Raw genomic sequence first — 25585 nt, forward strand, 5'->3', positions numbered from 1 at the left:
GAACCTTGAACAAAACTTGGGGCAATAACTGTACCCAACTTTCTCCTGTTTCTTCAATTAACTTTGTTAGGAGATTTTTAATAGTTAAATTCATTCTTTCAACTTTTGCAGACCTTTTGCATAGGTCTTAATGCTGCATGTAATTTCCATTGGATCCCCATTGCCCATGCTGTTTCTTGTACTACAGTGGCAACAAAATGAGGTCCATTGTCAGAGTTAATGCTTCGGGGTATTCCATGTGTAGGGATTTGGTACTCTAATAACCATTTTACCACTTCTCGAGCCTTCTTAGTTTTAGTGGGTTTCGCTTCTACCCATGAAGTCAAGGTGTCTACCGCAACTAGACAATACTTGTATGGCCCTGCTTGGGGCATTTCAGTAAAGTCTATTTGTAGGACCTCCATTGGTTCGATTCCTATTTCAATGTTTCCTTGTGGTGGTAACTTTCCTGTTCTAGGGTTCACTATTTCACAGGTGTGACAGCCTCTTGCTACCTGCCTGGTATGAGAAGACAGATTCGGAGCATAGAAATATCTCCGGATGGCCTTCTACATAGTCTCTGCTCCTGCATGTGTACTAGCATGGTAATCACACACTAGCCCTCTAACCTCATGATGTGGAATCAAAATTCTATGATCTGGTAACTGCCACCATGTATGAGTTTTCTGTGCTTTTAATACTTCTGCCAATTTTAAGTCCTTCGCCTCATATATCCAGGACATTTCAATACCCTCTAAGTCTGGAAGAAGGGGGGCCATCAAGCGGTTTGTACGTGCTGCTGCTCTTGCTGCGGCATCTGCGAGCCGATTACCTTTCGCTGGAGCTGAGCTCCCTACTTGATGTCCTCTGCAATGAATTACAGCCACTGCTTTTGGGTCTAATATAGCAGTTAACAAGACCTCTACTTGAGCTTTGTATTTTATTGGTTTTCCTCTTGAATCTATCATTCCCTTTTCTTTATATAACTGTGCATGAGCATGCAACATATTAAAAACCCATTTAGAGTCTGTATAAATGTTAACTGCTTTTCCTTTTGCCAGTTGCAAGGCTCTAGTTAATGCAATCAGTTCAGCAAGCTGGGCTGACGTGCCAATTTCGAGCGACTGAGCCTCAATTGTTCCATAAAGACTAACTATAGCATATCCTGCTTTGCATACACCATTTTCTACAAAGGAGCTCCCATCTGTAAACCAGTCCTCATCAGGTTTCTTAAGTGGTTGGTCTTTCAGGTCGGCCCTGGGCTTCCAACTTGCTGCACTGTAGTAATGCAGTTATGATAGATTTCAGGTGTCCCTTCTATATTAGGTAAGAAAGTGGCTGGACTGAGTACATGGCATGTCTGTAACTCTAGATTTGGGTCTTCCAGCAGTATAGCTTGATACTTGAACACCCTACTGTTGGTCATCCAATTCATTCCTCCTTCCATTAGCAAAGGTCACAAGGCCACCGTAGGCAGCAGTGCTAGATCTCTCCACAAAATGGTGGATGGGCCCAAGTCGAGCCACGCAGCCGACGGGGGTCCATAGGAACCAACGTCTCACGGGGCAGGCAACATGCCATGTGCCATCCGAGTCACGGCACCAGAAAATGTTACCTGAAAACACCACTTAATAATGACATGGATAACCGGAGGAGGTTTACACATTTTACTACAGCGCTGAGGACCAACACCTAGCAAAGCTAATCAGGGTGCGGCCCTTCGAACTGGCAGAAGCTTGCTTTTATACACTCTGGGTGGGGTTACTTAAACGTGGTCACACCCCTGTTACTATGCAGATACAGGACAGTCAGTTTTGCTATTTTCCCTTGTCACACCCATGTCCATATTTGGCAAAGTTTCAAACACCACTGCTGAACCACACATTGCTTTGTGTGTGTGTGTCAGAAGGAGGGGCTGTGGGCTTAGGAAATTTTAATTTCCCTACTTTGGGTTCCGGCATTACTAGTACTGCACAATTTATTCAGGATATTATTTATACTTTTCAGTTTGGCAGCAGTCTTCATCAAGTGCTCTCTATAAGAAAGTATCCTGTCCAAAGTGACCCTAAGGTATTTAGGGTAGATGTTATGATTAAGTTGATTTCCCTTAAACTGTATATTGAGCTCTCTACCTGCTGTTCTGTTAAAAAGATGGAAGCATGATCCTTCTGTCTTAGTTGGATTAGGTTGTAGCCTCCATTTATGAAAATATTTATCTAATATATATATAAATTAGAAGTAAGAACATCTTCAGTTATCTTAAAAAATTTCTTGAAAAATATCTTGAAAAGCTGTTCTGTTAAAAAGATGGAAGCATGATCCTTCTGTCTTAGTTGGATTAGGTTGTAGCCTCCATTTATGAAAATATTTATCTAATATATATATAAATTAGAAGTAAGAACATCTTCAGTTATCTTGAAAAATATCTTGAAAAATATCTTGAAAAGCTATAGCCCAGTCAATTTGCATAGCCAAACTTCCTAGCTTTTGTGTGCTGCATGTCAGCTATATATAAGTTAAAAAGGAGAGGTGCAAGAACCGAACCTTGTGGTAAGCCATTTTTTAGTATTTTAGGGGAACAATACATGAGCACAGTGTGGGCTAGATTAGCAATAACAAAACACAGGATTGATTAATTAATTGCAGTTGAATGGGAGCCCATTCAAGTATTATGTATCCTTTTTTTCCCATTGTATCTTGCTTCTCTGAATCTTATTTATTTTAAAAATGTATTCTCAGCCTTTCCCTCGCTGAGGCAAATGCTGAGGCACCTTACATTTTTTTTTTATAAAAGCAAACAAAACAATAGAAGCATACAATACATTAAAAAAGTCATGGTCAGCAGTTCTGTCTAGCAAGCAATAAAAAGGTGTCTTGTGCTGCCACCACTGCCATTGGCTTATGCACACCCCATTCTCTCTTGCAAAAGATGACAACATGTAAGGGAGAGGGACCTACTGTTGGTCTTGATGTGGTTTGAAGTCTGCTATTTGAAGTGCAACTATCAATCTCGATTGCTTTTGGGCTAAGGACTAGTACTCCTTCAACTCTCATCTCAGGGTCATACCTCCATCCAGAGCCAAAGGCTAAATACCTGCACAGCAAGGCAGTGTCTAATTGCTTCTCCAGCAAAATCCAGCCCCAGGTAGTTTCAATCTTCCAAGTGCCATCCCCTATTAGCCAAGCTTTGGAAGAAGACTGTATCATGAAGGTGGTTTCATCCTCTAAAACATTTCCTTCAGCAGCTTGAAAGAACTTCTAAAATTTTGTCTTCTATTTATTTGATCTGTCTATAATGATATTTTTTTTTAATGGTCATGTTAGAAAAGCTGCAAATGATCTCTGACAGGAAACTTGTTGGGGCTATGCAGTGTACCCAACCCACAGATGATGTAGTGCAGCAAACTGCTGGCACCGACGGGGATCCAAGATAGCTCGGAGAAGGAATGAAAACACAAGCCAGGCATGTTTCCACCTGTTGGCATCCTTCAGTCTTGGAAGACTATGGTATCATGCTCTGAATAGTGGTTCTGGAACAGAGTGTCCTCTCCAGTGCGTGAAGCCTGGGTAAAGTAGATATGGAGGATAGACTGTTACCCATGCAGCAAATCCCCCTCTCCACGTTACTGAAATGGTCCAATGAAAAGGCAGAAGCCAGAACAGTTGGTTCCAGCGGCGTTGTAGGAGTTGCCAGAATGTGACTGTGTTCCTCCATGAACTACTTCAGGGACTCTCAGCAAACCCTCAGGGTTTCCACCACCAAGCTGTATTTACATATAGTGCAGCTGGTCTCGCCAGCAGCGAAACAGCAAGCACAGTCTTCAGATACACCAACATAGTTTCACGCTCTTCTCAACTCCTCACAACAACCCATGAGGGTAGGCCCCAGCCCTTTTATATTTCCCCTGACATTCAGGTAAGGGATGACCTCATCACCATTACCTCATCCTCTCATGAGTCTATTACATCATCCTCTCAAGATGCACTTGTCCCTCTCCCATAGACTTGCATTGAGGCTGCAAAGTCACAGTGACTCAGCACATTTGCACAGTGTTGATTGGTCAGGGTCATATGGTACACATACATTCTGCCTTGCTCTGGGCCATGGGCTTGCACACAGATACAGGCCCCAGGCTTTCAGGCCTTGCCATACTCAGGCAGCAAATTTCCTCTGGTTGTGCCAAACTGTCCTGACAAAACTGCAATCTCAAAAAGAAAATATAGTTTATAAGCAGAACTGGATAATGTTACCAAATCTGTGATGAGGTTTTTATACTGAATTGTTAATCTGAGCATCAAACAGAAACAAACATAAAAGTCAGTGGAAGCACAGAATCAGTGTCTGGGTTGAGTGATGAACTGGATTGAGCCTCAATAAACAGAAGCTCAATCCTGAAAAGACATAGTACTATTACTTAGGGTTTTGTCTGCCAGAGAGATGGTAACCAACCTATTCTGAATGAGGTTGTCCCCCCAACCCCCCAATGGCAGAGTTTACAGTCTGAGAGTGAGACCTGTTGAAAAAGTAGGTTAGCCTTAGGGCAATATGTTCAAACTGGCCCCCCCTGGAGGGGCCCTGCACAGTGGTCATGAGTGTAGTGCCTGTAGCTGGCACCTAGCTCTGTAGCTGATGCTCCACGTAGAGTGTGGGGAGCAGAGTATTGCTGCTAGACAGCCCGCCCACCCATGGGTTCAATTGGCTTGAAATCCCCCCTAAAGCAGTTGGTGGTGATGCCTCTGCCGGGTGCCTTGCTACTGTCGCTCATCCTGGTAAATAGTAGGGGTCCTGCAAAAATGCTTTTCATTTGGCCCCACAGCTCCTAAGGCTGGCCCTTCTAGCAAGCAAAACAATTCACAGAAGGTCTCTTTTTCCTATGGGCTAAACTCCACCCACCACTACTTTGCTGTTATCAATGAACATACAGGAACAGAGGGTACCTGAGTATTCTTAGATTGCACTTATAAATGACAAGTCAGTCGTAATTCAAGGTTATAGAGCAGTTTCTCAGCTATTCCATATAGCTTCTGACAAAATGAATCAGAATTTTAGCAGAGACTACTATTTCTTATAGGAATGTTTTTAATGCAGAAATGATAGACTAGGCAAAACAAATTATAGATTCATACACAGAAGGCAGCGATTGCTTTCTTAAGAGCTCTGTTGAGATTTGAAAATCTGCCGTGGCTCAGTCCCAGTAGGTTTCAGATTAAATAAAACACAGTAGTAATATGCTGAAAATAGGAACCATCCAGGATTTTCAACAGTCCCTTCCATAGGTGAGATATACAGATTTTAATCAAAGGCTTTAATATCTAGACACTATAACTATATTGTCAAAATATAGGCAAATTTTTACAAGAGCTAGATTTAATTGTCTTCCATCTGCAGTCTTGGAAGGACGCTATAATAATGTGCCATATGAAAATAGGTTGTGTCCCTGTAATAATATGGAAATAGAGATCTTGGAACATGTTCTTTTTGTATGTATTTTTTACAGGGACGAGCGTATAAGTTTTATTAACCCTATTTGTAATTTTCCAGGCAGGACTTTTACGTGGTATTTAAAATATATCTTAGCTCATAAGAATAAGTCCATAACAAAATCAGTGACCAAGTTCCTTTTTTCAGCACAAAGAACACATAAGAAGATTCTTGCTTCTTTTTATAAAAGTTTTGTTTAAAATGTTTTTATGAATGTTTTAAATGTTTTATGACTGTTGGGTCTCTGACTGTAAATAAAGAATGAATGAATGTGATTTACAGATTGCTATGAAAATGTGGAACGTTAGTTTAGAGAAAAATTGTGACTAAAGGAATAAAACACTAGTCAGTGGTGGGATAAGGGACAATGTTATTGACCTACCAAGTTAAAACATATTCTCATCTGTCTTGTATTGCAGTGTGCCTGTTGCTTGAAAAAGATTGGTGGGCTGTGTATTATATGGCCAAAATGCATAGTTGCGTAGTTCTTTAATATGATCATCCATGTGGGAGACCACTGAAGTCATCTGAGGTTGGTAACTCCAAAGCCAAGCAAAGAAGTGGTGACTCTAAATACTATAACAGAAAATTAGAACTTACATTTAGAATTGACAGATAAAAATCTTTTGATAAGCATTGCACTGAATGATCGGAACAATCCCTTTGGATTCTTTCTTTCGGCTCAGTCTTTTTACAGTTATGTGGTGCCATGGATACAGTATGGTGGCACACCCATGTGCAAAGCACTGCCTGGCTGTAAATCTCATGAGGAGACCTTGAGTAAGTCAGTGTCTCTCCCAGTCTCCCTTTATGAGGATTAACCCAGAAAAGCACTTGAAATGTTGATTAAAATCATATGTGCATATGGATCAATGTGAAGGACATGACTTTCAACAAGGCAAGCAATGAATAAATGTCCAGACTGCCTTACAGAATAGAGCTTGGTTTGTTCCTTGAATAACCTCAATCATCTTCCCTAGACTTGCATAGGTTAACTAAAATGGATTCAGTGGATTTAAGGGAGAATAGTCCAAACATGAGTAAGGCTGCAGTCCTATCCACACTTACCTGGGAGTAAGCCCTATTGACTATAATGGGACTTAATTCTGAGTAGGCATGCATGGGATTGGACTCTTCCGCTAGACTGGAAGTGGAGCACGATTGCTACGCTTTCCCTTTTTAAGTCCTGGGGAGCCCTGCAGGGGGTCGCACAGGGCTCCCCACACCCCGGACAGGCTGCTGCAGGGACTGGTGAGTGCATCCCAGACCCTGCAACCCCCTTAGTGACGTGATCCTGGGGATCGCATCTCTGCCTCCCCCCTGACCCCACCCCTTAAGGGGAAAGTGGCCAGGGCTCTCTGGCTGGTGTGTCATGACACCCCCAATTTGAAAAGCCCTGATTTATGCCATTGGCTTTCTTATGATTGCTTGTATGTGCTATATTTTAATGTGTGTGTTTTCTAATTATTTACTTTTGTTGTAGTTACGTTTTTTGAAAAACTGCTTTGGGCACCACATTATGGAGGGAAGGCATGATATAAATATTTTAAAATAAATGTTTCAAACATTTCCTTCCTTCCTTTGCAGCATGACAATAATGCCTAAGACTCCATGTTGTTACTATTATACTGATTTTCAACAAAAACAGTTCTCAGTTCAGTTGATGTGATGAAAGCGACATACAGATGCACTTTGTCACCAAGGGGTTCACAATCTAAAAAGGAAAACAAGCAAGACACAGGCATCAGCCACTGGGAGGGATGATGTGCTGACATAAATGGGGACAGCTGCTTCTCCCTCCATGCCCCCCATGAAATCTATGCGAACCACCACGTTAAAAGATCCCTGTTGCCTAGTTAGCAGAGGGCAGGGGGAAAATAGGGGAAAGCAGGGGATACACAGATTATTTAACAAACCACATATTACTGGTACAAAGATAAATTCTGTTTCTCGGGTGTCTTTTTGCAGGGGTAGTTACAAACAATGACTTAGCCACAATGTCAGAATTTCCACCTGAAAAAGAATGAAGGTAATTGTTAACCTCACTGATATCAAACCCTATGTTCTTTCTCAACGTATTTGTCCTATGCAGGTAATGCGCTTTGGATGAAATGTCTGAAAGAAATCAAACAGTGATCACTGAATTCGTTTTTGCAGGATTAACAGACAACCCCCTGCTGCAGCGCATTCTCTTTGTGGTGTTTCTTGTCATCTACATCATCAGCCTGGTGGGAAACCTTGTCATGATTATCTTAATCGTGACCAGTTCTCAGCTCCACACCCCAATGTATTTCTTCCTCAGCAATTTATCTTTCCTAGATATCTCCTATTCCTCAGTGGTTGCCCCCCAAATGTTGGCCAACTCCTTAGCACATAACAAGTCAATTTCTCTAGCTGGATGTGCAACACAAATGTACTTTTTCATAGCTCTGGGGACCACCGAGTGCTGCCTCTTGGCTGTGATGGCATATGACCGGTATATGGCTATCTGTAACCCACTGTTGTATCCAGTTCTCATGTCCCCTAGAGTCTGTATCCCTTTGGTGGTTGGATCATATGTACTTGGGCTTTTCCATTCACTTGTTCACACCATCTTCACATTTAGACTATCCTTCTGCGGGTCTAATAAGATCAATCATTTCTATTGTGACATCACACCACTGTTATCCATTTCCTGTTCCAGCACATACATCAGTGAAATTCTTTTATTCAGCTTGGTTGGAGTAATCGAAATCATTACTGTTCTGACAGTTCTTATCTCCTATACTTACATCCTTGCCACCATCCTGAGAATCCACTCAGCCCATGGGAGAAGCAAAGCATTTTCCACCTGTGCTTCCCATTTTACAGGTGTCACCATTTACCATGGGACAATTCTCTTCATGTATTTGCGCCCTTCCTCTAGCTACTCCTTGGACACAGACAAAATCCTTGCTGTGTTCTACACGCTTGTGATCCCTCTGCTGAACCCGTTGATATACAGCCTGAGGAACAAAGATGTGAAGGTTGCTTTTAGAGACTTCCTCAAAAAGAATATATCAGGGCATGCCATTATGGATGTAATTGTTAACATTTGGGAGAAGCAAAAAGGGGCTGCTTGTTGATAAAACTTGGTCCAGGAACTCTACCCATTTGTAGAATAGAAGAAAAGATGTTGCAAACAGTAAAGTGGTGAAAGATAATATAATCATGCATAACATAAGGCAAGACATCAGCATCCTGGAGGTGCGTGTGTGTTCTAAATAATATCACCCCTCCACACACACACACAGACATTTTACAAAGATGTTGTCAAAGTTTAGGATGCCAGATGCACCTTCCCTTTAACAAGCTATCCTTAAGTTCAAACTACCTTGGAAAGGGAAAGTACAAACCAATAAACTTGATAAAGGGTCCTGGTGAGTTTGTGGTTCTAGAGGTGGGTTATAGTAAACCTGTAATGTTCAAGCATCTTATGTATTTATTCATTTAGATATGTTGTCTCGTCCTAAAGTTCAGGTGAATTACACCAGTTTATATTAAAAATCAAAACACAATGTGTACAGAATTGCAATAAAACTCCTAACCCCCCTATTTGGAAATTCCATGAAATTACAGGGCTAGCCTGTCATTTGGTTAACACTTTATCTTTGTGTTGGGAACCATCTCACAGAATATGGCAAGGGGAAGGGCAGGCTCACATTTACATGAAGTGACCTCAAAGTGTCATATCAAGTGGCAAGTTGGAGGGGTGGCAAACTGTTGAGCCCTCCTCCCACTGTGTTTTCTGTCCTCTCCATCATGCCACCAATGGCACCATTCCAGTCAGTGCTCAGTCCAAAGTGTTGTGAATTGGGATCTTATGTTGGTAACTAACCCTAGTTGAAACAGCTAGGGAAGCCCAAATGACCCTTTGGGCCCTGGAAAGCCAAGGTTCCATAGCCAGCTTGGCATGGGCTCAGGGTTCTGGCAAACTTTCCAGGCCAGTTACTGAAAGCTCTCCCCCTGGAAACCAGAGAGAGCCTTGGCAATGCTGTTCTCCGCCCCTGGCACATATCTGACTGAAAAGACTATATTGGTGCTCAGACATTGCAAGACAAAAGCCCTTCCCAAATACATCACCTGGCACTTTGGTCTTGGAGAGCCAGCATAGGGTAGCAGAGGTGAGGACGAGGAAACAGAGCAAGGGGCAAGCTGGAAGGAAAGCCAACATTACTGGTTTCAGGCTGAGGCAAGCAGAGCTGTACTTTTGTCTACTTCCACTGCAACAAATGGGGCTGCATTAATCTCTTGGATATTGTCCTGAATGACATCACTGACTGCTTCAATCAAGTTGTTCTGTATTCTGTTGGATCCACCAGAAAACACAGCCGATGTCTCCAAATGCCTAGCTAACTTTACATCTTTCACACCAAAAGCATGTACAGCTTGTGTTTTGTTATCCATGGAGGTTCCGGAACAGAACCTCCAGTGAATAAAAAAAATTTGTGGATACCAAATCAGTGCAAAAATAGCTTTAAAGACCCACTTCCAGATTCTTGCTCCTCTATTGTTGCCTCAGAATGCATTGGTATAGACCAGCAATTTTCAACAATTTTCATCTTACAGCACATGACAAGGCACTAAAATTGTCAAGGCACACCATCAGGTTTTTGACAATTGACAAGGCACACCCTGCTGCCAGTGGAAGTCTCACATTCCCATTGGCCCTACTAATAAATTACTTTCCCCCAAATTCCTGTGGCACACCTGTTGACCACTCATGACACACCAATGTGCCATTGCACAGTGATTGAAAATGGCTGGTATAGACACTATAGATTCTTTACCAACCGCTAGATGGGGTGAATAATGGAATCTAATGGTATGAAATTATAATTATTTAACATTGTGAAGGTAGGAAATTGAATTTTGGTACTAGGAGGCAGGTGACCTTAATGAGGTCTTTTAGAATCTCTCAATTCTCCTTGACATCATGGAGGCTCATATCTTGTCTATGCTGTTAATTCAAAGGGTTTATTGCCCTCAGATCTTAAATAAATTGATACACCAGATCCCCTGCTGGATCTAACTTTGGCTTATGCATCACTAGTATGGGTGTATTACAGGGCAAGATGTATTCTTCCAATACCCCATACTTCAAGAACTGCTATACAACTGGTTTTAATCTATGCCTTGCTTCTTGGTAAATAGGGTACTGAAGGATCTTTAGAAGCACTGTCCCTGGCTTGACTTAGATATAAAATGGAGTCAAAGATGCTACCCATCTGGGTTTTTTGCCTGCTCATACTTCTGTGTTCACTAGGAGTTCCTTTGGCAATGTCACTGTCATGAAGAACAAGGGGGCTTCCAGTGACCACCCACTAGTCTAGGGCAGTAGAGCCTAGTGCCAGGTACTCACCCCCTTCTCACCCCCTGCTCTTCCACTGGGTTTGGACATGTAACTTAATGGGATAAGACTCGGTAGTTCTAGTCGGCTGCCACCAGCCCAAGAGATCTGGTTCTCATAGGAGTCATAATCCAAACCTTGGTGGGGAGGGGGACAGGGACCAGTGGAGGCCATTGCATATGTGGGCTGTAACTTGGATTGCAACTCGGCTTAGCCCAAGACCTTTCAGCGTTTGTAGGAAAAGGACAAACCAAAGTAAACATAACCTAACAGTCTCTGGCTATTACTTGGTCTCTGTCTATGTACCTGGGGGGGTCTCCCTAGCAACCTTCCACTCTGATCCCCAGAGAGTGGGCTCTCTCTGTCTTGCTCAGTCTTGCTCAGCACACAGGAAAAGAGGAAGAGAATCTCTAATGGTCTGGTGATTCTGTAGCTGGACCCATCTCACCGGCTCTCTGATTGGCTAGCCTCTTGTAACATGATCTGTACAAGCTGGAAAACTCTAGGAGTGATTGATAGCTGTTTTATCACAGACACTGTCCTTTCCTCCCTTTTCTTCTCTTTCTCCACAAGAAGGTGCATCCTATGGATGGGAACATTCAGTTCAAAGCTATCTGTATTAAAATGTATTGTGGCCTGCATCTTGCACATCAGGTCTTGGCTAAGAAGACTCACTGGGCATTGCAGTGTATATAAGAAGAGGTGATTGAATGTCAGTTTTCCTTCTAGGCTGACCTTGCTTGGCTCAAAGAATGGACATATCCCAGATCTTTCTAGAAAACTAACTGTTGAATTGGAGTTTGAGCAAGTCAGGAAACGCCACCTGTATTCAACTGTATTTTTCTGACAAACTTATCTTCTTTAATGTATGTCCGTAAGTTTTCATGGCCAGCAATAATCCAACAATTTGGGTGGGAAGACCATGATAGTGTCGAAGGATTAAAATCCATGTCTTTTTTAAGTCCAATGATTTGTTCTGTAACTCTTTCAAAACTTTGTCAGGAAACTAGCCTAGAGAGGACACGTCACTAGAGAGTAGCCAGAAACTCTGACTCTTGCAGAAAAACACCTAATCACCGCAAGATAAATTTGAGTTACAGGGCTCTGCTGCACACATCAATTCGAAGATCCCTGCTGGTGCTGCACACAATGCAGCACAGATCATCCGGTAAAAGCAATAAAATTAATAAGCCAGTTAGAAACTTAAGTAAGCAATGAGATACAGCAAAAAAAAAAAAAAAATGTACTTGTTTTTGAAGATATGGGCTATCCTTGCTGATGACTGCTGAGCGAGTCCAACTCCACCTGCCTCCACCACGCTGGGCTCTTTTCTTGAAGGGGCTTGATATTTTAAAGCTGTCTTTCCTTTGCTAGGCTCTCCTTTCCTTGTGACTGCAAAAGCCTTCACAAACGCTCTGCAAAGACCATACCATGCAATGTGCTAACTTCGGCTTCACATCCTTCTCTCCCGCATCTGATTGTATCATGAGACTATCAGAGATTGCTACTGTTGGACCCTAATTTTGGTTGCTAGGCAACAGGATCCTGAACTCATCAGAAAAGGCTGCCAGCAGGGACATGCTCGGCTCACAGGGAAAAGAAGCCAAAATGGAGGACACTCAAGCACATTTCCTGGACAGTCGGACAAAAGGCTGAAATCCCAGACATGTCCCGGTAAAATCAGATGTCTGGTCACCCTGCCAATAGCTCAAGGCAAATGGCAAACGATCACCAGCATAGGAGTTCAATATACCCTTCTATACAGATCCTGTCAAGCAGCTGTACAACTCTAGTGGTTCTCTCTCTATTCAGCTACTGTGGCTGACTGGGAAGTTCTCACTGAAACTCTTCCTGTGCCCCATAACAACTCTCCCTTCAGGCTGAGCTTTCCCCCCACCCCCATATACTCTGCCTTGGGAACTTTGCAGAAGCACAGTTCTCTCTTTGTTGGACCTGCTGGCGATAGTTTTCACTCAGGTCTTCCACTGGCGTTCCTAGAGGGGTGGCAAAATGCTAAGTTTTTTGAGTGCCTGAACGCCAGTGTAAAGCTGCTCCTTCCTCTCACTTTCAGAGCCATTCACAGCTGCGAAAGCAAAGCCTAGGAACACCAGCGATGTCCTCTAACAGACCTTCCCACCATTTATATCTATCTTGTATCTGAGGTACGTATAATGAAAACGGGTGCATAACCTGGCTTTTTGTCCTTCATAAGAAAAATAAAGAATTTCTTACCTTCAGTAATTCTGGTTCTTCTTAGAGGAAGGGGGCGTTCCTTTCTGTGGGTTTGCTCTCACACTGGAGGCAGGTAGTGTCGACTGAAGAAGAGTATGTGACCCTCCTGCATGGAGGGCTCGCGCTCCTAGTATCCATATCTGAGCTGGAAGATACAAACGCTCTCCACCTTCATCGTTAATCTGTCTTGAAAAAAGAAAAAATCAGCAGCAAAAATGGTCTTCAGACTTTCTTAGAGAGTCCTGCACTTATGACCAAGAAAATATGCAACAGTAAAGGACCAAAAACATCATGTAGTTCCTTCACACCTTATTGCAGCCACAGCATGGCATGGATGAACAAAGTAAGAGGTCCCTGGCTACCTCCCCACATGTAACCTATTGCTACAGAGAGCAGAACCCTACACCACCAAAGTGGGAGGGTGGAATACTTCCATGTGGACCACGTGCCTTGTGCTAGATCCCTGGTCATGTGTGCTCCCCAACCTGTGAGACAAGTAGCTATGGTGATTATCTCCTGGTTGGAAGGTGCAAGGACATCAACACTGAGAGGCGACTTGAGTTGCACCGCCAGGCAAACTGATTCTTCAAAAACAGAAGAAAATGGTTGTCTGGCTTCTATCTTTTTAAAATGTGGTTGAGGAACTCACTGAAGCTTCCTCATTTGCAGCTGTGCCCAAGGTACTACATCTTTCACCCCTAACAGATGTGCGAGCAGCATGACATCAATCTGAGTGGCTTTTCTAGCTATTGAGATCAGCTCCATGAATTTCTCCTTTCCTCTGAAGGCAATACAGTGTGAAGGATCATGTGTATCCTGACCCCAAGTTGCTCTATTGACTGTGTGGGTGACAGTGAACTTTTCTGAAAATTGACCACAAAGCCGTATTGCTTGAGGTAAAGAATCATGGTTCAAGTGTCCTCCCAGGCTTTCTCCCTGGAAGGTGCTCTGAGCAGGATGTCGCTGAGATGCACATATGCACAAATGCTCTGCTGGTGCACTAACGCAATGAGGGCTAACAGATTTTTTGTGAAAACAGTTGGGGAGGTTGCTAGGCCAAATGGAAGGGTGAGAGTATTAGTAGTGAGAGTGATCATAACAAAAACTTCAGGTTCTGGCGATGTCTTTTTTCTGATTGGTATATGAAGGTAAACTTCCTTCAAATCAACTGAGGCAAAAAATCTTTTTGAACCACCACTGTGATGGATTCCGCGGTTTCCATAGAGCAGCGATTTTCAACCAGTGTGCCATGGGAGTTGGGGAGGGTCATATGTTTGTAGGACCGTCCGGGGGTAGCAGCCCCCAAACAGCACTGCGATGTGCCTCGTCAATTATCCAAATACTGGTGGTGTGCCTTGAAAATTTTAGCACCTTCTCAGTGTGCCGTGAGATGAAAAAGGTTGAAAATAGCTACCATAGAGCCTCAGTCTGCATTCCTGATACCCGAGGCAGGCTAATTTCTTCATTACCAACTGCCCTTGTACTACTAATTTCCTCTTGAACATTGCTTCCTGCAACATCGGCCCTGCCTAGCACCATGTGCTCATTTTACCACCATACACTCACTGCCCCTTCACCAGTGAAAACTCATCTCTCATAATGGTTGACTCTGCTGCATACAGTGCTGAAATCCCACCAGCCTTTCTATACAAGAGTTGGTTCAGGCCACCACCCTGCACTTGGTTCCACAAACATCTGGAAAACCTTTCCAACAAACCTAGTGCACCCTCCAGATAACAGCTGTCCCATTTCAAATCCCCACCTGGAGGTTCCTGCTTCCTGCCTATCCTACCTTCTCATGAGACCAACTTCCTGTGTCTAACCCAACTGACTTTTCAATTGGCCTGTCTCTTACCTTCCTTCTCACCATACTTGCATCTTTATTCCCTGCAAAAAAACCCATCCTACTTGCAAAGTAGCAAGTCAAGGGTGCCTTATGTTGTGACTGCAATATATATAAAATTATATTGTATTGTATTGGCAACCTTCAGTCTCGAAAGACTATGGTATTGCGCTCTGAAAGGTGGTTCTGGCACAGCGTCTAGTGTGGCTGAAAAGGCCAATCCGGGAGTGACAATCCCTTCCACACCGGGAGCAAGTGCAGTTTGTCCCTGGTCTGTCTCCCTGGCTATGGGCCTTCCTTCTTTGCCTCTTAGCCTCAGACTGTTGGCAAAGTGTCTCTTCAAACTGGGAAAGACCATGCTGCACAGCCTGCCTCCAAGCGGGCCGCTCAGAGGCCAGGGTTTCCCACTTGTTGAGGTCCATCCCTAAGGCCTTCAGATCCCTCTTGCAGATGTCCTTGTATCGCAGCTGTGGTCTACCTGTAGGGCACCTTCCTTGCACGAGTTCTCCATAGAGGAGATCCTTTGGGATCCGGCCATCATCCATTCTCACAACATGACCAAGCCAACGCAGGCGTCTCTGTTTCAGCAGTGAATACATGCTAGGGATTCCAGCACGTTCCAGGACTGTGTTGTTTGGAACTTTGTCCTGCCAGGTGATGCCGAGGATGCGTCGGAGGCAGCGCATGTGGAAAGCGCTCAGTTTCCTCTCCTGTTGTGAGCGAAGAGTCCATGACTCGCTGCAGTACAGAAGTGTACTCAGGACGCAAGCTTTGTAGACCTGGATCTTGGTATGTTCCGTCAGCTTCTTGTTGGACCAGACTCTCTGTTACATTTTAGGGGGTTATGTTTTAAGCCAATAGTCACTGGAAGACTTCTTCCTCATGAATTTGTCTACCACTCTTAAAGTTAGTATAATGTGATCAAGCTAAGCTGCGACCTTTCCACACTGCTGCCAGTATGTACCCCCATTCATATGGGGGTGCCCCCAAGTCCCACACACCTCCTTTTTTCTTCTCCTCCCTCTGTTTCAATCAGAACATAGCCATAGCAGCCCCATCTCCTCCTCTAGCACTGCTGTTCGTGGAATTAGCACTGGAGGAAGAGGGGAGCTGCTGCCGCTCCAATCCTCTTTTTGCTTGCTGTCAGTAAGTGAGAAGAGGATTGGAGTGCACAGTGAAACACCAGAGTCCAAGGCAGGCCGAGGGAGGTCGAGGACAGGAGTGGAACATCCCTTGCCAGTTCTCCACCTTCCATTCCCTACTGGCTGAATCAGCCACTCACTGGGCCTCATGGCTGGGCCAGCCCTGCTTCTGGTCCCCACATTCTCTCCTGCATACCCCAGAACCTGGCCATTTACCCACTATTCCTTCTGCCTCTAGGCCAGGGGTGGGAAAACATTTTGGCTGGAGGGCCACATTGTATCTCTCTGACACTGCATTGGGGGCCGGGAAAAAAGAATTAATTTAAATTTCAAGTTTAAATAAATTTACATGAATTAATACACTTCTATACTGCAGCGAGTCATGGACTCTGCTCACAACAGGAGAGGAGGCTGAACGCTTTCCACATGCGCTGCCTCTGACGCATTCTCAGCATCACCTGGCAGGACAAAGTTCCAAACAACATAGTCCTGGAACATGCTGGAATCCCTAGCATGTATGCACTGCTGAAAGAGACACCTGCGTTGGCTCGGTCATGACGTGAGAATGGATGATGGCCGGATCCCAAAGGATCTCCTCTATGGAGAACTCGTGCAAGGAAAGCGCCCTACAAGTAAACCACAGCTGCAATACAAGGACATCTGCAAGAGGGATCTGAAGGCCTTAGGATTGGACCTCAACAAGTGGGAAACCCTGACCTCTGAGCGGCCCGCTTGGAGGCAGGCTGTGCAGCATGGCTTTTCCCAGTTTGAAGAGACACTTGGCCAACAGACTGAGGCAAATAGGCAAAGAAGGAAGGCCCATAACCAGGGAGACAGACCAAGGACAGACTGCACTTGCTCCCAGTGTGGAAGGGATTGTCACTCCCAAATTGGCCTTTTCAGCCACACTAGACGTTGTTCCAGAACCACCATTCAGAGCGCGATACCATAGTCTTTCGAGACTGAAGGTTGCCAACAGTAATACATTAGACCAAACTTACCGTATTTTTCGCTCCATAAGATGCACCTGACCATAAGACGCACCTAGTTTTTAGAGGAGGAAAACAGGGAAAAAATATTCTGAACCAAATAGTGTAATAAAATATTTAATAAACTATAACAGAATAACATTTGAACCATGTAAAGTGAACAGCAGTCAACAGTGGCATTAAGAACCATTATCACTGTCATTAACAAATGGAGAGACTTAAAGGTTTGAGTACTCTAGTTTTCTGGAAACCCCAAGAACTCATCATCGCTAGAGTCAGAATTTATGAAGCTCATTTGCTCACAATCACTGACATCACTTTCTTCGCTGACTTCATATAAGATACCGTCTTCAGTCTCAAAAGACTATGGTATCACGCTCTGAATGGTGGTACTTCCATCTAAGGCATTGCCACATTTTTTGAATGACTGTACAACGATTTCCTCCTTTACTGAGTCCCATGATGTTTTCACCCATTCACAAACTTGAGTGATGGTGGGCCTCTTCATTCGTCCAGTAGATGTCAGATCATGATTACCAGCAGCCATCCATTTGTTCCACTCTTCTCTCATTAAGACCTTAAATGGCTTGTTGATGGAAACATCAAGAGGTTGCAACTGGCTGGTAAGACCTCTGGGAATTACAGCTAGATGAGTCTTCACTTCTTTGAAGCACTTTTTTGTTGGTTCGCTAGTATGTGCTCTAAACTGGTCAAGCACTAATAAGGCAGGTTTTTTCAGAAGTCCTCCAGGACGTTTGGACCACACCTTTTCAACCCATATTCTCATTCCATTTTCATCCATCCAACCTTTCTCATGTACATGTACAACAACTCCTTGCGGAATCACTTCTTTTGGAAATGTTTTCCTTTTGAAAATCAACATGGGTGGCAATTTGGTGCCATCGGCACAGCAGGACAACACAGTTGTGTAATGGGTCTTCTCATGCCCTGAAGTTTTCACAGTGATGGTTTTGGCACCCTTCAGATCTACAGTCCTATTAGATGGCACATCAAAGGTTAGCGGGACTTCATCCATATTCCCAATCTGGCCAATTTCAAAGCCATTTTTCTTCCTAGCATCAATAACAAATTTATGAAAGGACAGAATCTTAGATTCATATTATTTTGGCATTTTTTGCGCAATTCTAGTTTTGGTCCGCATAGCAAGACCACATCGCCTCATAAATCTGTAGCACCATGATGGTGATCTTGTAAAATCCTGAATGCCTTTCTCTATAGAAATGCGTTTCGCTTCAAATATGATCATTTTTGTCGAGACAGAGAAGCCACTATTCCGGTGACGTATGATCCATTCTTTCATGTCCACCTCCAACTGTGTCCACTTTGCAGCATGCCCACGGAAAGCGTGCTTACCGGTACTTTTATCTGCTTTTTGCAGCTGATCCTCCTGTTTCCTCCACTCTAATCATTTTTTTCAGTTGGAGGAGGCCCAAAATGTTTCTCCGCTGCTCTGTTTCCATGCTCCTTAGCATATTTTACTACCTCTAGTTTAAAAGGAATTTTATATGCGAGCCTTTTCTGCTTTATCATCCTTGCACTGGTAGAATGAGGTACTGTAGTATTTTTCTGCAAGTGCGTTGTCACTAAGCGCCGAACATTTGCATTACCATTGAGCGCTGACCATTTGTGTTACCACTGAGCGCTGACCATTTGCGTTGTCACTTACCGCTGGCCTGCGCATTATCACTGACCAATAACCTGCACTAACCTGCACTGAGCATTGTCTTAAATCAATGACACACGCTCTGTGCTCCCTCCTTCCTTGCTCTGTGGGGTGCTTGGGTGCCTCAGACTGGCACCACTTTTCAAAGGACTCTGGAGGGCAGGCTCTGCCTCACCTGCCCCCCACCCACTGCACACCCCAGGTAGGGAGGCTCTACCTCTCCTGCCTCCCCACCCAGTCCATCCCTGCATAAAAACCACTACTGAAGCCTAGCTTTGGCACATGCGCAGTGGCGTGGCTGGATTCAGACACTAAGCTCCAGGCTGCAACACTTACGAGCCTGCCCTCCCCCTGTGGCACCTGCGCAAATGAGGACCTTGCCCCCGGTGCGCCTGCGCAGTGAAGACCCGGGCTGAGAGACGACGCGGGTGGTTTGCGCTCTCGCGAGACTTGAAGAAGCTGGGCTGAGTTTTGAACCGGGTGGCGGGAAGGCTGAGGGGCTTTGTTCTCCGCCAGGCACCTCCCCCCCTCCCGATGGCGAAGCAGCAAAGCCGGGAGCAGGGCATCACCCTGCGGGGCAGCGCCGAGATCGTGGCCGAGTTCTTCCATGAGTGGGCGGGGCGGGGGTCTTCCAAGAGGTGCTGGGCCGGAGCAGGTAGCGCTGCTCCCCTCCAGGCCGCTGCAGCACCCGCGGTGCAGGGGCAGGTCCCGCCCCGGAGAAGCTGCGGTGCCAGCCATGGGAACGCAGAGGCGGCAGGGAGGCAGGACCCGGTCCACACAGAAGCGCCGCAGCTGCCTGCCGAGGAGGCTCTCCTGCCCCTGAGAACGCCTGCAGCGTTGCAGTATTTGCTTCATAAGACGCACACACTTCCCCCCCCCACTTTTTTGGGGGGGGAAAAGTGCGTCTTATGGAGCGAAAAATATGGTATATGAACAAATGAATGTTACTGAGCTTATTTATAATACACATGAGAACTATAATACAGGCATATAGAACCACATCAGAACTATTAACTGTTTGCCACACACCTCTTGCACAATAAAAACATACAGGCCAAGCCAGAAATACGTGAAGACATAAGTTGTTCAGGAGCAATGGGAGAGGGGGTTAAAATAATGACCAGGGAAAAGCAGACAACACATGGAGACTATAAAAGGCCTTGTTTTAACTCAGCCCACAGCTTGTGTCTGGCAGTCACAACCAGCAGGCGCAGGCCAGCGCGGGCTGCAACAGTCTACTATGGGCCAGAGGCTCATTGGAGACTGGGGACTCCCTGCAGGCTGGATTGGGGGACCCTGAGGGCTGCAAATGGACCCTGGACCAGGGTTTGCCCACCCCTGCTCTAGGCCAGTGGTTCCCAAATTGTGAGCTGTGGCTCCCTAGGGAGCCATGGAGACCAGTCAGGGGAGCCATGGAATCCTTGCAAAGAAAACCCCACTGACTTATATAATGTATAGGACTGTAGCCCTAATGGGGAGTCATGACCAGTGAATGGCCCAGTAGGTCAAGGGAGCCACCAGTTAAAAAAGTTTGGGAACCATTGCTCTAGGCCTTTTGGATTCTCATCTACCCACACTGAACCTGACTTCTGGTGTGTTTTACTGCACTGTTCAGTTCAGTTGCTGTGCATACACTGGAGTCTTAAAATATATACTATTTAAGATGCATTTTCTTGTCTCCCTCAGATGATTACAATTGATTCTGAGGAGTCTTTCAAGAATGCAGTTCTTTTGAGAGATAAGGTTTGCGTCAAAACGTACCTTCTATGAGTATATATAACCTGTAATTTAGGATAGCATTTCATACAGCTGAAAAGTGGGCTCTGTTCCAGTTTATGCCATGATGAATGTGCTAGCCTTTAACATGCTATAGTACACTTCACTGATTTTGCTGCATTGGATCAACAGGGTTGCCCCTCAGGAAATCAGTTCCACCAGTAGCATTTCATTCCAGATTCAGGCTCCTGGCATCTCATTTTCCATGAGGCACTGTTCTAACTTTGCTTTGATTATGCTTGATGTGTAACTTGTTAGTTCTTTGAATGTCTAGGAGAATTTAGAGGGGATTGGAACACCCAAAGAAAAATGACCACATTTTATTTGCAACTTATTCAAGGGCAACCAAACGGAAATACTTCAGAGAAAAATGCAACAGAATCTTATGCAAATTCAGATCAGATGTTTCTTTTGATGCTAGCAATTCTGAAAGAGCAGGATAAGAAGGGTTGGAAGCATGTCGCTTCCATGTGGAGATTGGCAAGTGAACATTTTAGGCAGAAGCAGTTGTGAAAACAGAAGAAGGTACAGCAGAGCAGCTCAAGTTACATGCTACAGAGTTAGACGGGAATCGTCTTATGATTCGAAGGACAATACTGTAGTTTAGATCTGAGGGTAGAAAAACACTTTTGAATTGTCTATTATTATGGTTAGGCACATCTGATTCATGTTTTTACATTTTACACAAAATCTTCTCTATTGTGTGTCTACCAAGGTCTGCTGTCATAGTAGAAGCCACAGTCTCTCTTTTGGCTGCAGTGGATCATCTATACATCAGACAGCTACACAACTATTATTTGCTAAGGTAAGCTTCAGTTTGTAAAAGATTGTGTATATTAAGGCTTCCTGTTTTGCTGTAGCACTGAGAAATGAAAGAACTGATCTGCTTGAGTTATTTCAAGAATTCTTATTTCAGAGGTTAAAGATCTACAGAGTTTATGCACTGATAACTTGTCTTCTGTATACTCATGGTAGAGTTGACCATTGAGGCTACAGCTGAAATATTTTGTGGAAGAAAATTCTGATGCAATTTAAAAGTTAAAAAAAAATGAATGAGCATGCAAAAATTCCCATTCATATATGCTCTTCATTTAGATATTTTAAATATTTACATTTGCAGATACTGTTTTGTTGTTGTTGTCTTTAAGTATACTTATACCTGCAGCAGCCCAATTCAGAACAATTCATTGATCTATCAAAAAACTCAAATTGCTTTTGATAAAGCCAGTTTACTGTACAAATTGACAGTACTTTCCAAAACCATCTATGCTTTGGCAGGGATGCATGAGAGATGCTGGCACCCACCTCCTACCAAACCCAGTTCAGCACATGCTTTCCAATACTAGCAAGCCAGATATCTGATGAAGGGGACAACCCTTACCTGTCCACTTCATTACCAGCATCTAGTTCAAGACATATAGAGACTGTCATTAAAGTTGCATTTTAAGGTTAGATGCTGAAATCCTTCTCTTTCACAGAGCTGTAGCAACTTTCATGCAAAGGAATGGAAGCTAGTAGCTATTACCACTTTTGTTCCAACAAATTCCATGATTTGATTACATGCAGTACGAAGAAACTACCATTTTACCAGTTCCATGATTCTGTGTTTTGCAGGTTTAAAACCAAGTATGGGAATGATGTCTGATGAAAACAGTACTGCCACGGTCAATGAGTTCGTATTTGCAGGTTTAACAAACGATCCTACATTGCAGATCATCCTCTTTTTGGTATTTCTGGCTATTTATATAGCTACTTTGCTTGAAAACCTGGGGATGATAGCCTTAATAAGGGCCAGTCCCAGGCTCCACACCCCTATGTACTTTTTTCTCAGTAATTTGTCTTTCTTGGATGTATGCTTCTCCTCCGTATTTGCTCCAAAGACATTAGCGAACTTTCTGGAAGATAAAAAATCCATCTCTCTCATTGAATGTGCAATGCAGATGTACTTTTTTATAGGTCTGGGGAGCTCAGAGTGCTTTCTCCTAGCTGCAATGGCCTACGATCGCTATGTGGCTATCTGTAAACCATTGCTGTACCCTGTCCTTATGTCTCCCAAAATCTGCAATTTTTTGGTGGCTGGGTCATTTTTACTTGGGCTCTTGCATTCTCTCATTCAAACAGTCTTCACCTTCAGACTGTCATTCTGTGGGCTGAAGATCAATCATTTTTTCTGTGACATCACTGCACTCTTATCACTCTCTTGTTCTGATACCTACATCAATGATCTCCTGATTTTTTACGTGGCTGGTCTTGTAGAAGTAATTACCATCTTGAGTGTCCTGGTTTCTTACACATATATTCTCACCAACATTGTGAGGATCGGTTCAGCTGCAGGCAGACTCAAAGCCTTCTCCACTTGCACGTCCCACCTGATTGCTGTCACTATTTTCCATGGGGCCATTCTCATTTTGCATTTCCAACCCAAGACTAGCAATGAATCTTCCATCCAAGATGTGAGTGAGAAAATTCTTGCTGTGTTCTACACAGTTGTCATCCCTGTGCTGAACCCCTTGATTTACAGCCTGAGAAACAAGGAAGTGAAGGACGCCTTGGGAGCTATTTACAGGAAGGTGCGTGGCAGTATGACGAAGTAACAATAGTTTTCAGGAAGATTGAATGATGTGACTTTTTTCACCAGAAACACATTTACTGCTTATATTGTGCCAAAGTTAAGGTGAGCATCCTAATTTACCATTTCTGTGCTTTTTTTAAAAAAAAATTTGTGCATGCATAAGCATCTTTTTTTCCCTCTTAATGGTTTTTGAACTCAGAATTTCCTTATTTTTTGAATTGGGAATTTACTGAATTGTAGGGGTGGGGGAAATTAACTTATCAACTCTAAGTTTTTGAAAGCTCTTTATGCATGATTTTTACATCAATTCTGTAATGGAAGCCTATGCTGGATAGGGTGGCACTCTCCCAGAAAGATCACAGCTTGGGCATGTTCCTGAATCTAGCCCTGCCTCTAAAAAATCAGACTGTAGCTATGGCCAGGAGCATATCTGCCCAGCTTCAACTGCTGGTCCGTCTGTGCCCCTTCCTGAGGAAGGCGGATCTGATCATGATAATCCATACCTTAGTGACATTGTGTCTTTAACATGGGGCTGGCTGTGAACACGGGGCTGGCTGTGAACACTGTCGGAAGCTTCATTTGGTACAGAATGCAGCAGCCAGAATTCTTTCAGGAACCGATTGATTTGATCACATTGCAGCAATGTTGTACCAACTCTGTTGGCTACCAAGATGCTTCTGGGTCCTATTCAAGGTGCTGCTTATTACCTGTAAACCCAAGAGGACTTGGGGTGTACCTACCTTCTTTCTTATGGTGGCATCAGGATTTTGGAACTCCATCCTATAATGGTGCTCTCCCCCCCCCCTCCATGGCACATTGTGTGTTACCACTGATACTAGAGTGGTTCAGAGTGGGCTTAGTCAGATGGGCGCCCTCACTAAGTGCCCAACCTGACCAAACCTTGATGCTACCCCTGATTTTAAGGACGGCCTTTATCCACATGAGCCTAAGGATTCAGATCAGCGTCACATTCTCTGCACTCTGACCTGCCACTAACTCTTCAGTTGGTGGATCTTAGAAACAGGGCCTTCTTTGTGGTAATGTCATAGTTGTGGGACTCTTTTCATAAGGATATCCACCAGCCCTCCTCTGTAAATAATAAAACATTGGCTAAAGACTTTTTATCCTACAGGGCTTCTTATGGTAGAATTTAATCACTGTTGGCTCTTAATGTAGCATGATGCAACTTTGTTAATACTTTTCCTTTTTGTTAGTGGCAGTGTTGCTGCTTGTAATTTCACTGTATTTTTTTTTTTAATTTGGAAGCCACCCTGTGTTCTTAAAAGTCAGAACATAAATTTATTAAATCAATAAATCAATTGAAAGTGTCTGAACCAGTCCTTTAAGATTGTCTCTGAGCTGGAATATAACTGGAATAGAATTGGAGAATTTAAACTGGCCAAGCACAAGTTCACCCTGAGAATTAGATCTGAACAAATGCAAGTATACTTGGTCTTGACCTTATCTAACATAGGTTCAATGAAGTTATAGATCTGTCCAATTGGATGGTTTACAACCACCTGAGTGTTCCTACCCGCTCTCTGATGTGATCAGGAGGGCTCAGATCCCCAGTTGGTTAGCATATGCCAATCCCACAGCCCAATCCTATCCTTGTGCTCCACTGGCAGAAATGAGAGGATGCCTACAGCTCTGCCACTGACCACAATAGGCTGCTAGTGCAATGGCTGATGTAGAAGTCACCATCCACTGGCGCTGGTGAGTTGGCAGTGGGAACAGGGAGGGGAACTGTTGGGACAGGGAGGGTGGGAAGCGGAATGGGGCAAGAGGTGCAGTTACTGCAGGAGATGCAGTAGATGATGAGACCCCTCTCCCCTTCTTGCATCACTGGGAACTCCACCCCCCTTGCCTACCATCCCACGGTCAGTGGAGTTGGTTCTTTGAGGGCAATTCCTTCACCAGTGAGCTCATTTTCTGTATAAGGAACATTGGTCTCGCCCAAGTGGTTCCTGAGACTTTGACCTCTCTTTTTTTCTCTTGCTTGGGGTCTCTTATGGATAGAGACATCATAGTCACAAAAGTCTTTTCCAAAAGATAGTATGCAGGATTGGGAGGCCAACCTTGGGTAAGGAAAAGATGGGAGGCTGGTTCAGTCAAGATAAATTCTTTCAAAGATTTCCCCTGTTTGTGCCATTGATGTTTTGAAGACTTTTTTTTTTTAATATTCAGGGCTGCTTGCACACTGAGTACTGTGGTTGTGAGACTGATTTTCCACTTCTTGAGGGTCAATGTTCATATGGCACTCAAAACTGGAGATAAGACATGCCAGGAATTCTGAAGGATGTTTATCCCTTTCTTTTACACATAGAAGCACCTTCTCCCAACTAAAGGTCTTTTGTTCAGCAGGTTGCAGCCCATAAAGTATTGCTTCTCTCAGCTGATGTCCTGCCGTCTGCAGAGTTACAGTCTCATTCTGGGTCCCTAATCAGGAAATAGGGGTGTACTGTTGATCACTGAGATGTTTCCATGCAGATTTGAGAACTAGTCCTTTTTAATCCAG

The 25585-nt window shown here is 44.0% G+C and overlaps 2 protein-coding genes across 2 annotated transcripts; both read left to right on the forward strand.

Moving 5' to 3' along the window:
* Nucleotides 1–7572: 7572 nt before the first annotated feature.
* LOC136644547 (olfactory receptor 5AR1-like) lies at nucleotides 7573–8565 on the forward strand. The gene has a single exon (XM_066620535.1). It carries the CDS (start codon nucleotides 7573–7575, stop codon nucleotides 8563–8565), a length of 993 nt encoding a protein of 330 aa, XP_066476632.1.
* Nucleotides 8566–22129: 13564 nt separating this feature from the next.
* On the forward strand, nucleotides 22130–23089 carry LOC136644554 (olfactory receptor 5AR1-like). Its single transcript, XM_066620548.1, has one exon. The coding sequence runs from the start codon at nucleotides 22130–22132 to the stop codon at nucleotides 23087–23089; it is 960 nt and encodes a 319-aa protein (XP_066476645.1).
* The last annotated feature ends 2496 nt before the right edge of the window (nucleotides 23090–25585 follow it).

The sequence above is a fragment of the Tiliqua scincoides genome, chromosome 1 (genome assembly GCF_035046505.1).
Source record: "Tiliqua scincoides isolate rTilSci1 chromosome 1, rTilSci1.hap2, whole genome shotgun sequence".
In the NCBI taxonomy this organism is placed as follows: Eukaryota; Metazoa; Chordata; class Lepidosauria; order Squamata; family Scincidae; genus Tiliqua; species Tiliqua scincoides.

Coding starts and splice junctions, on each gene's coding strand:
- LOC136644547 (XM_066620535.1), top strand. CDS start 7,573: ATGTCTGAAAGAAATCAAACAGTGATCACTGAATTCGTTTTTGCAGGA.
- LOC136644554 (XM_066620548.1), top strand. CDS start 22,130: ATGATGTCTGATGAAAACAGTACTGCCACGGTCAATGAGTTCGTATTT.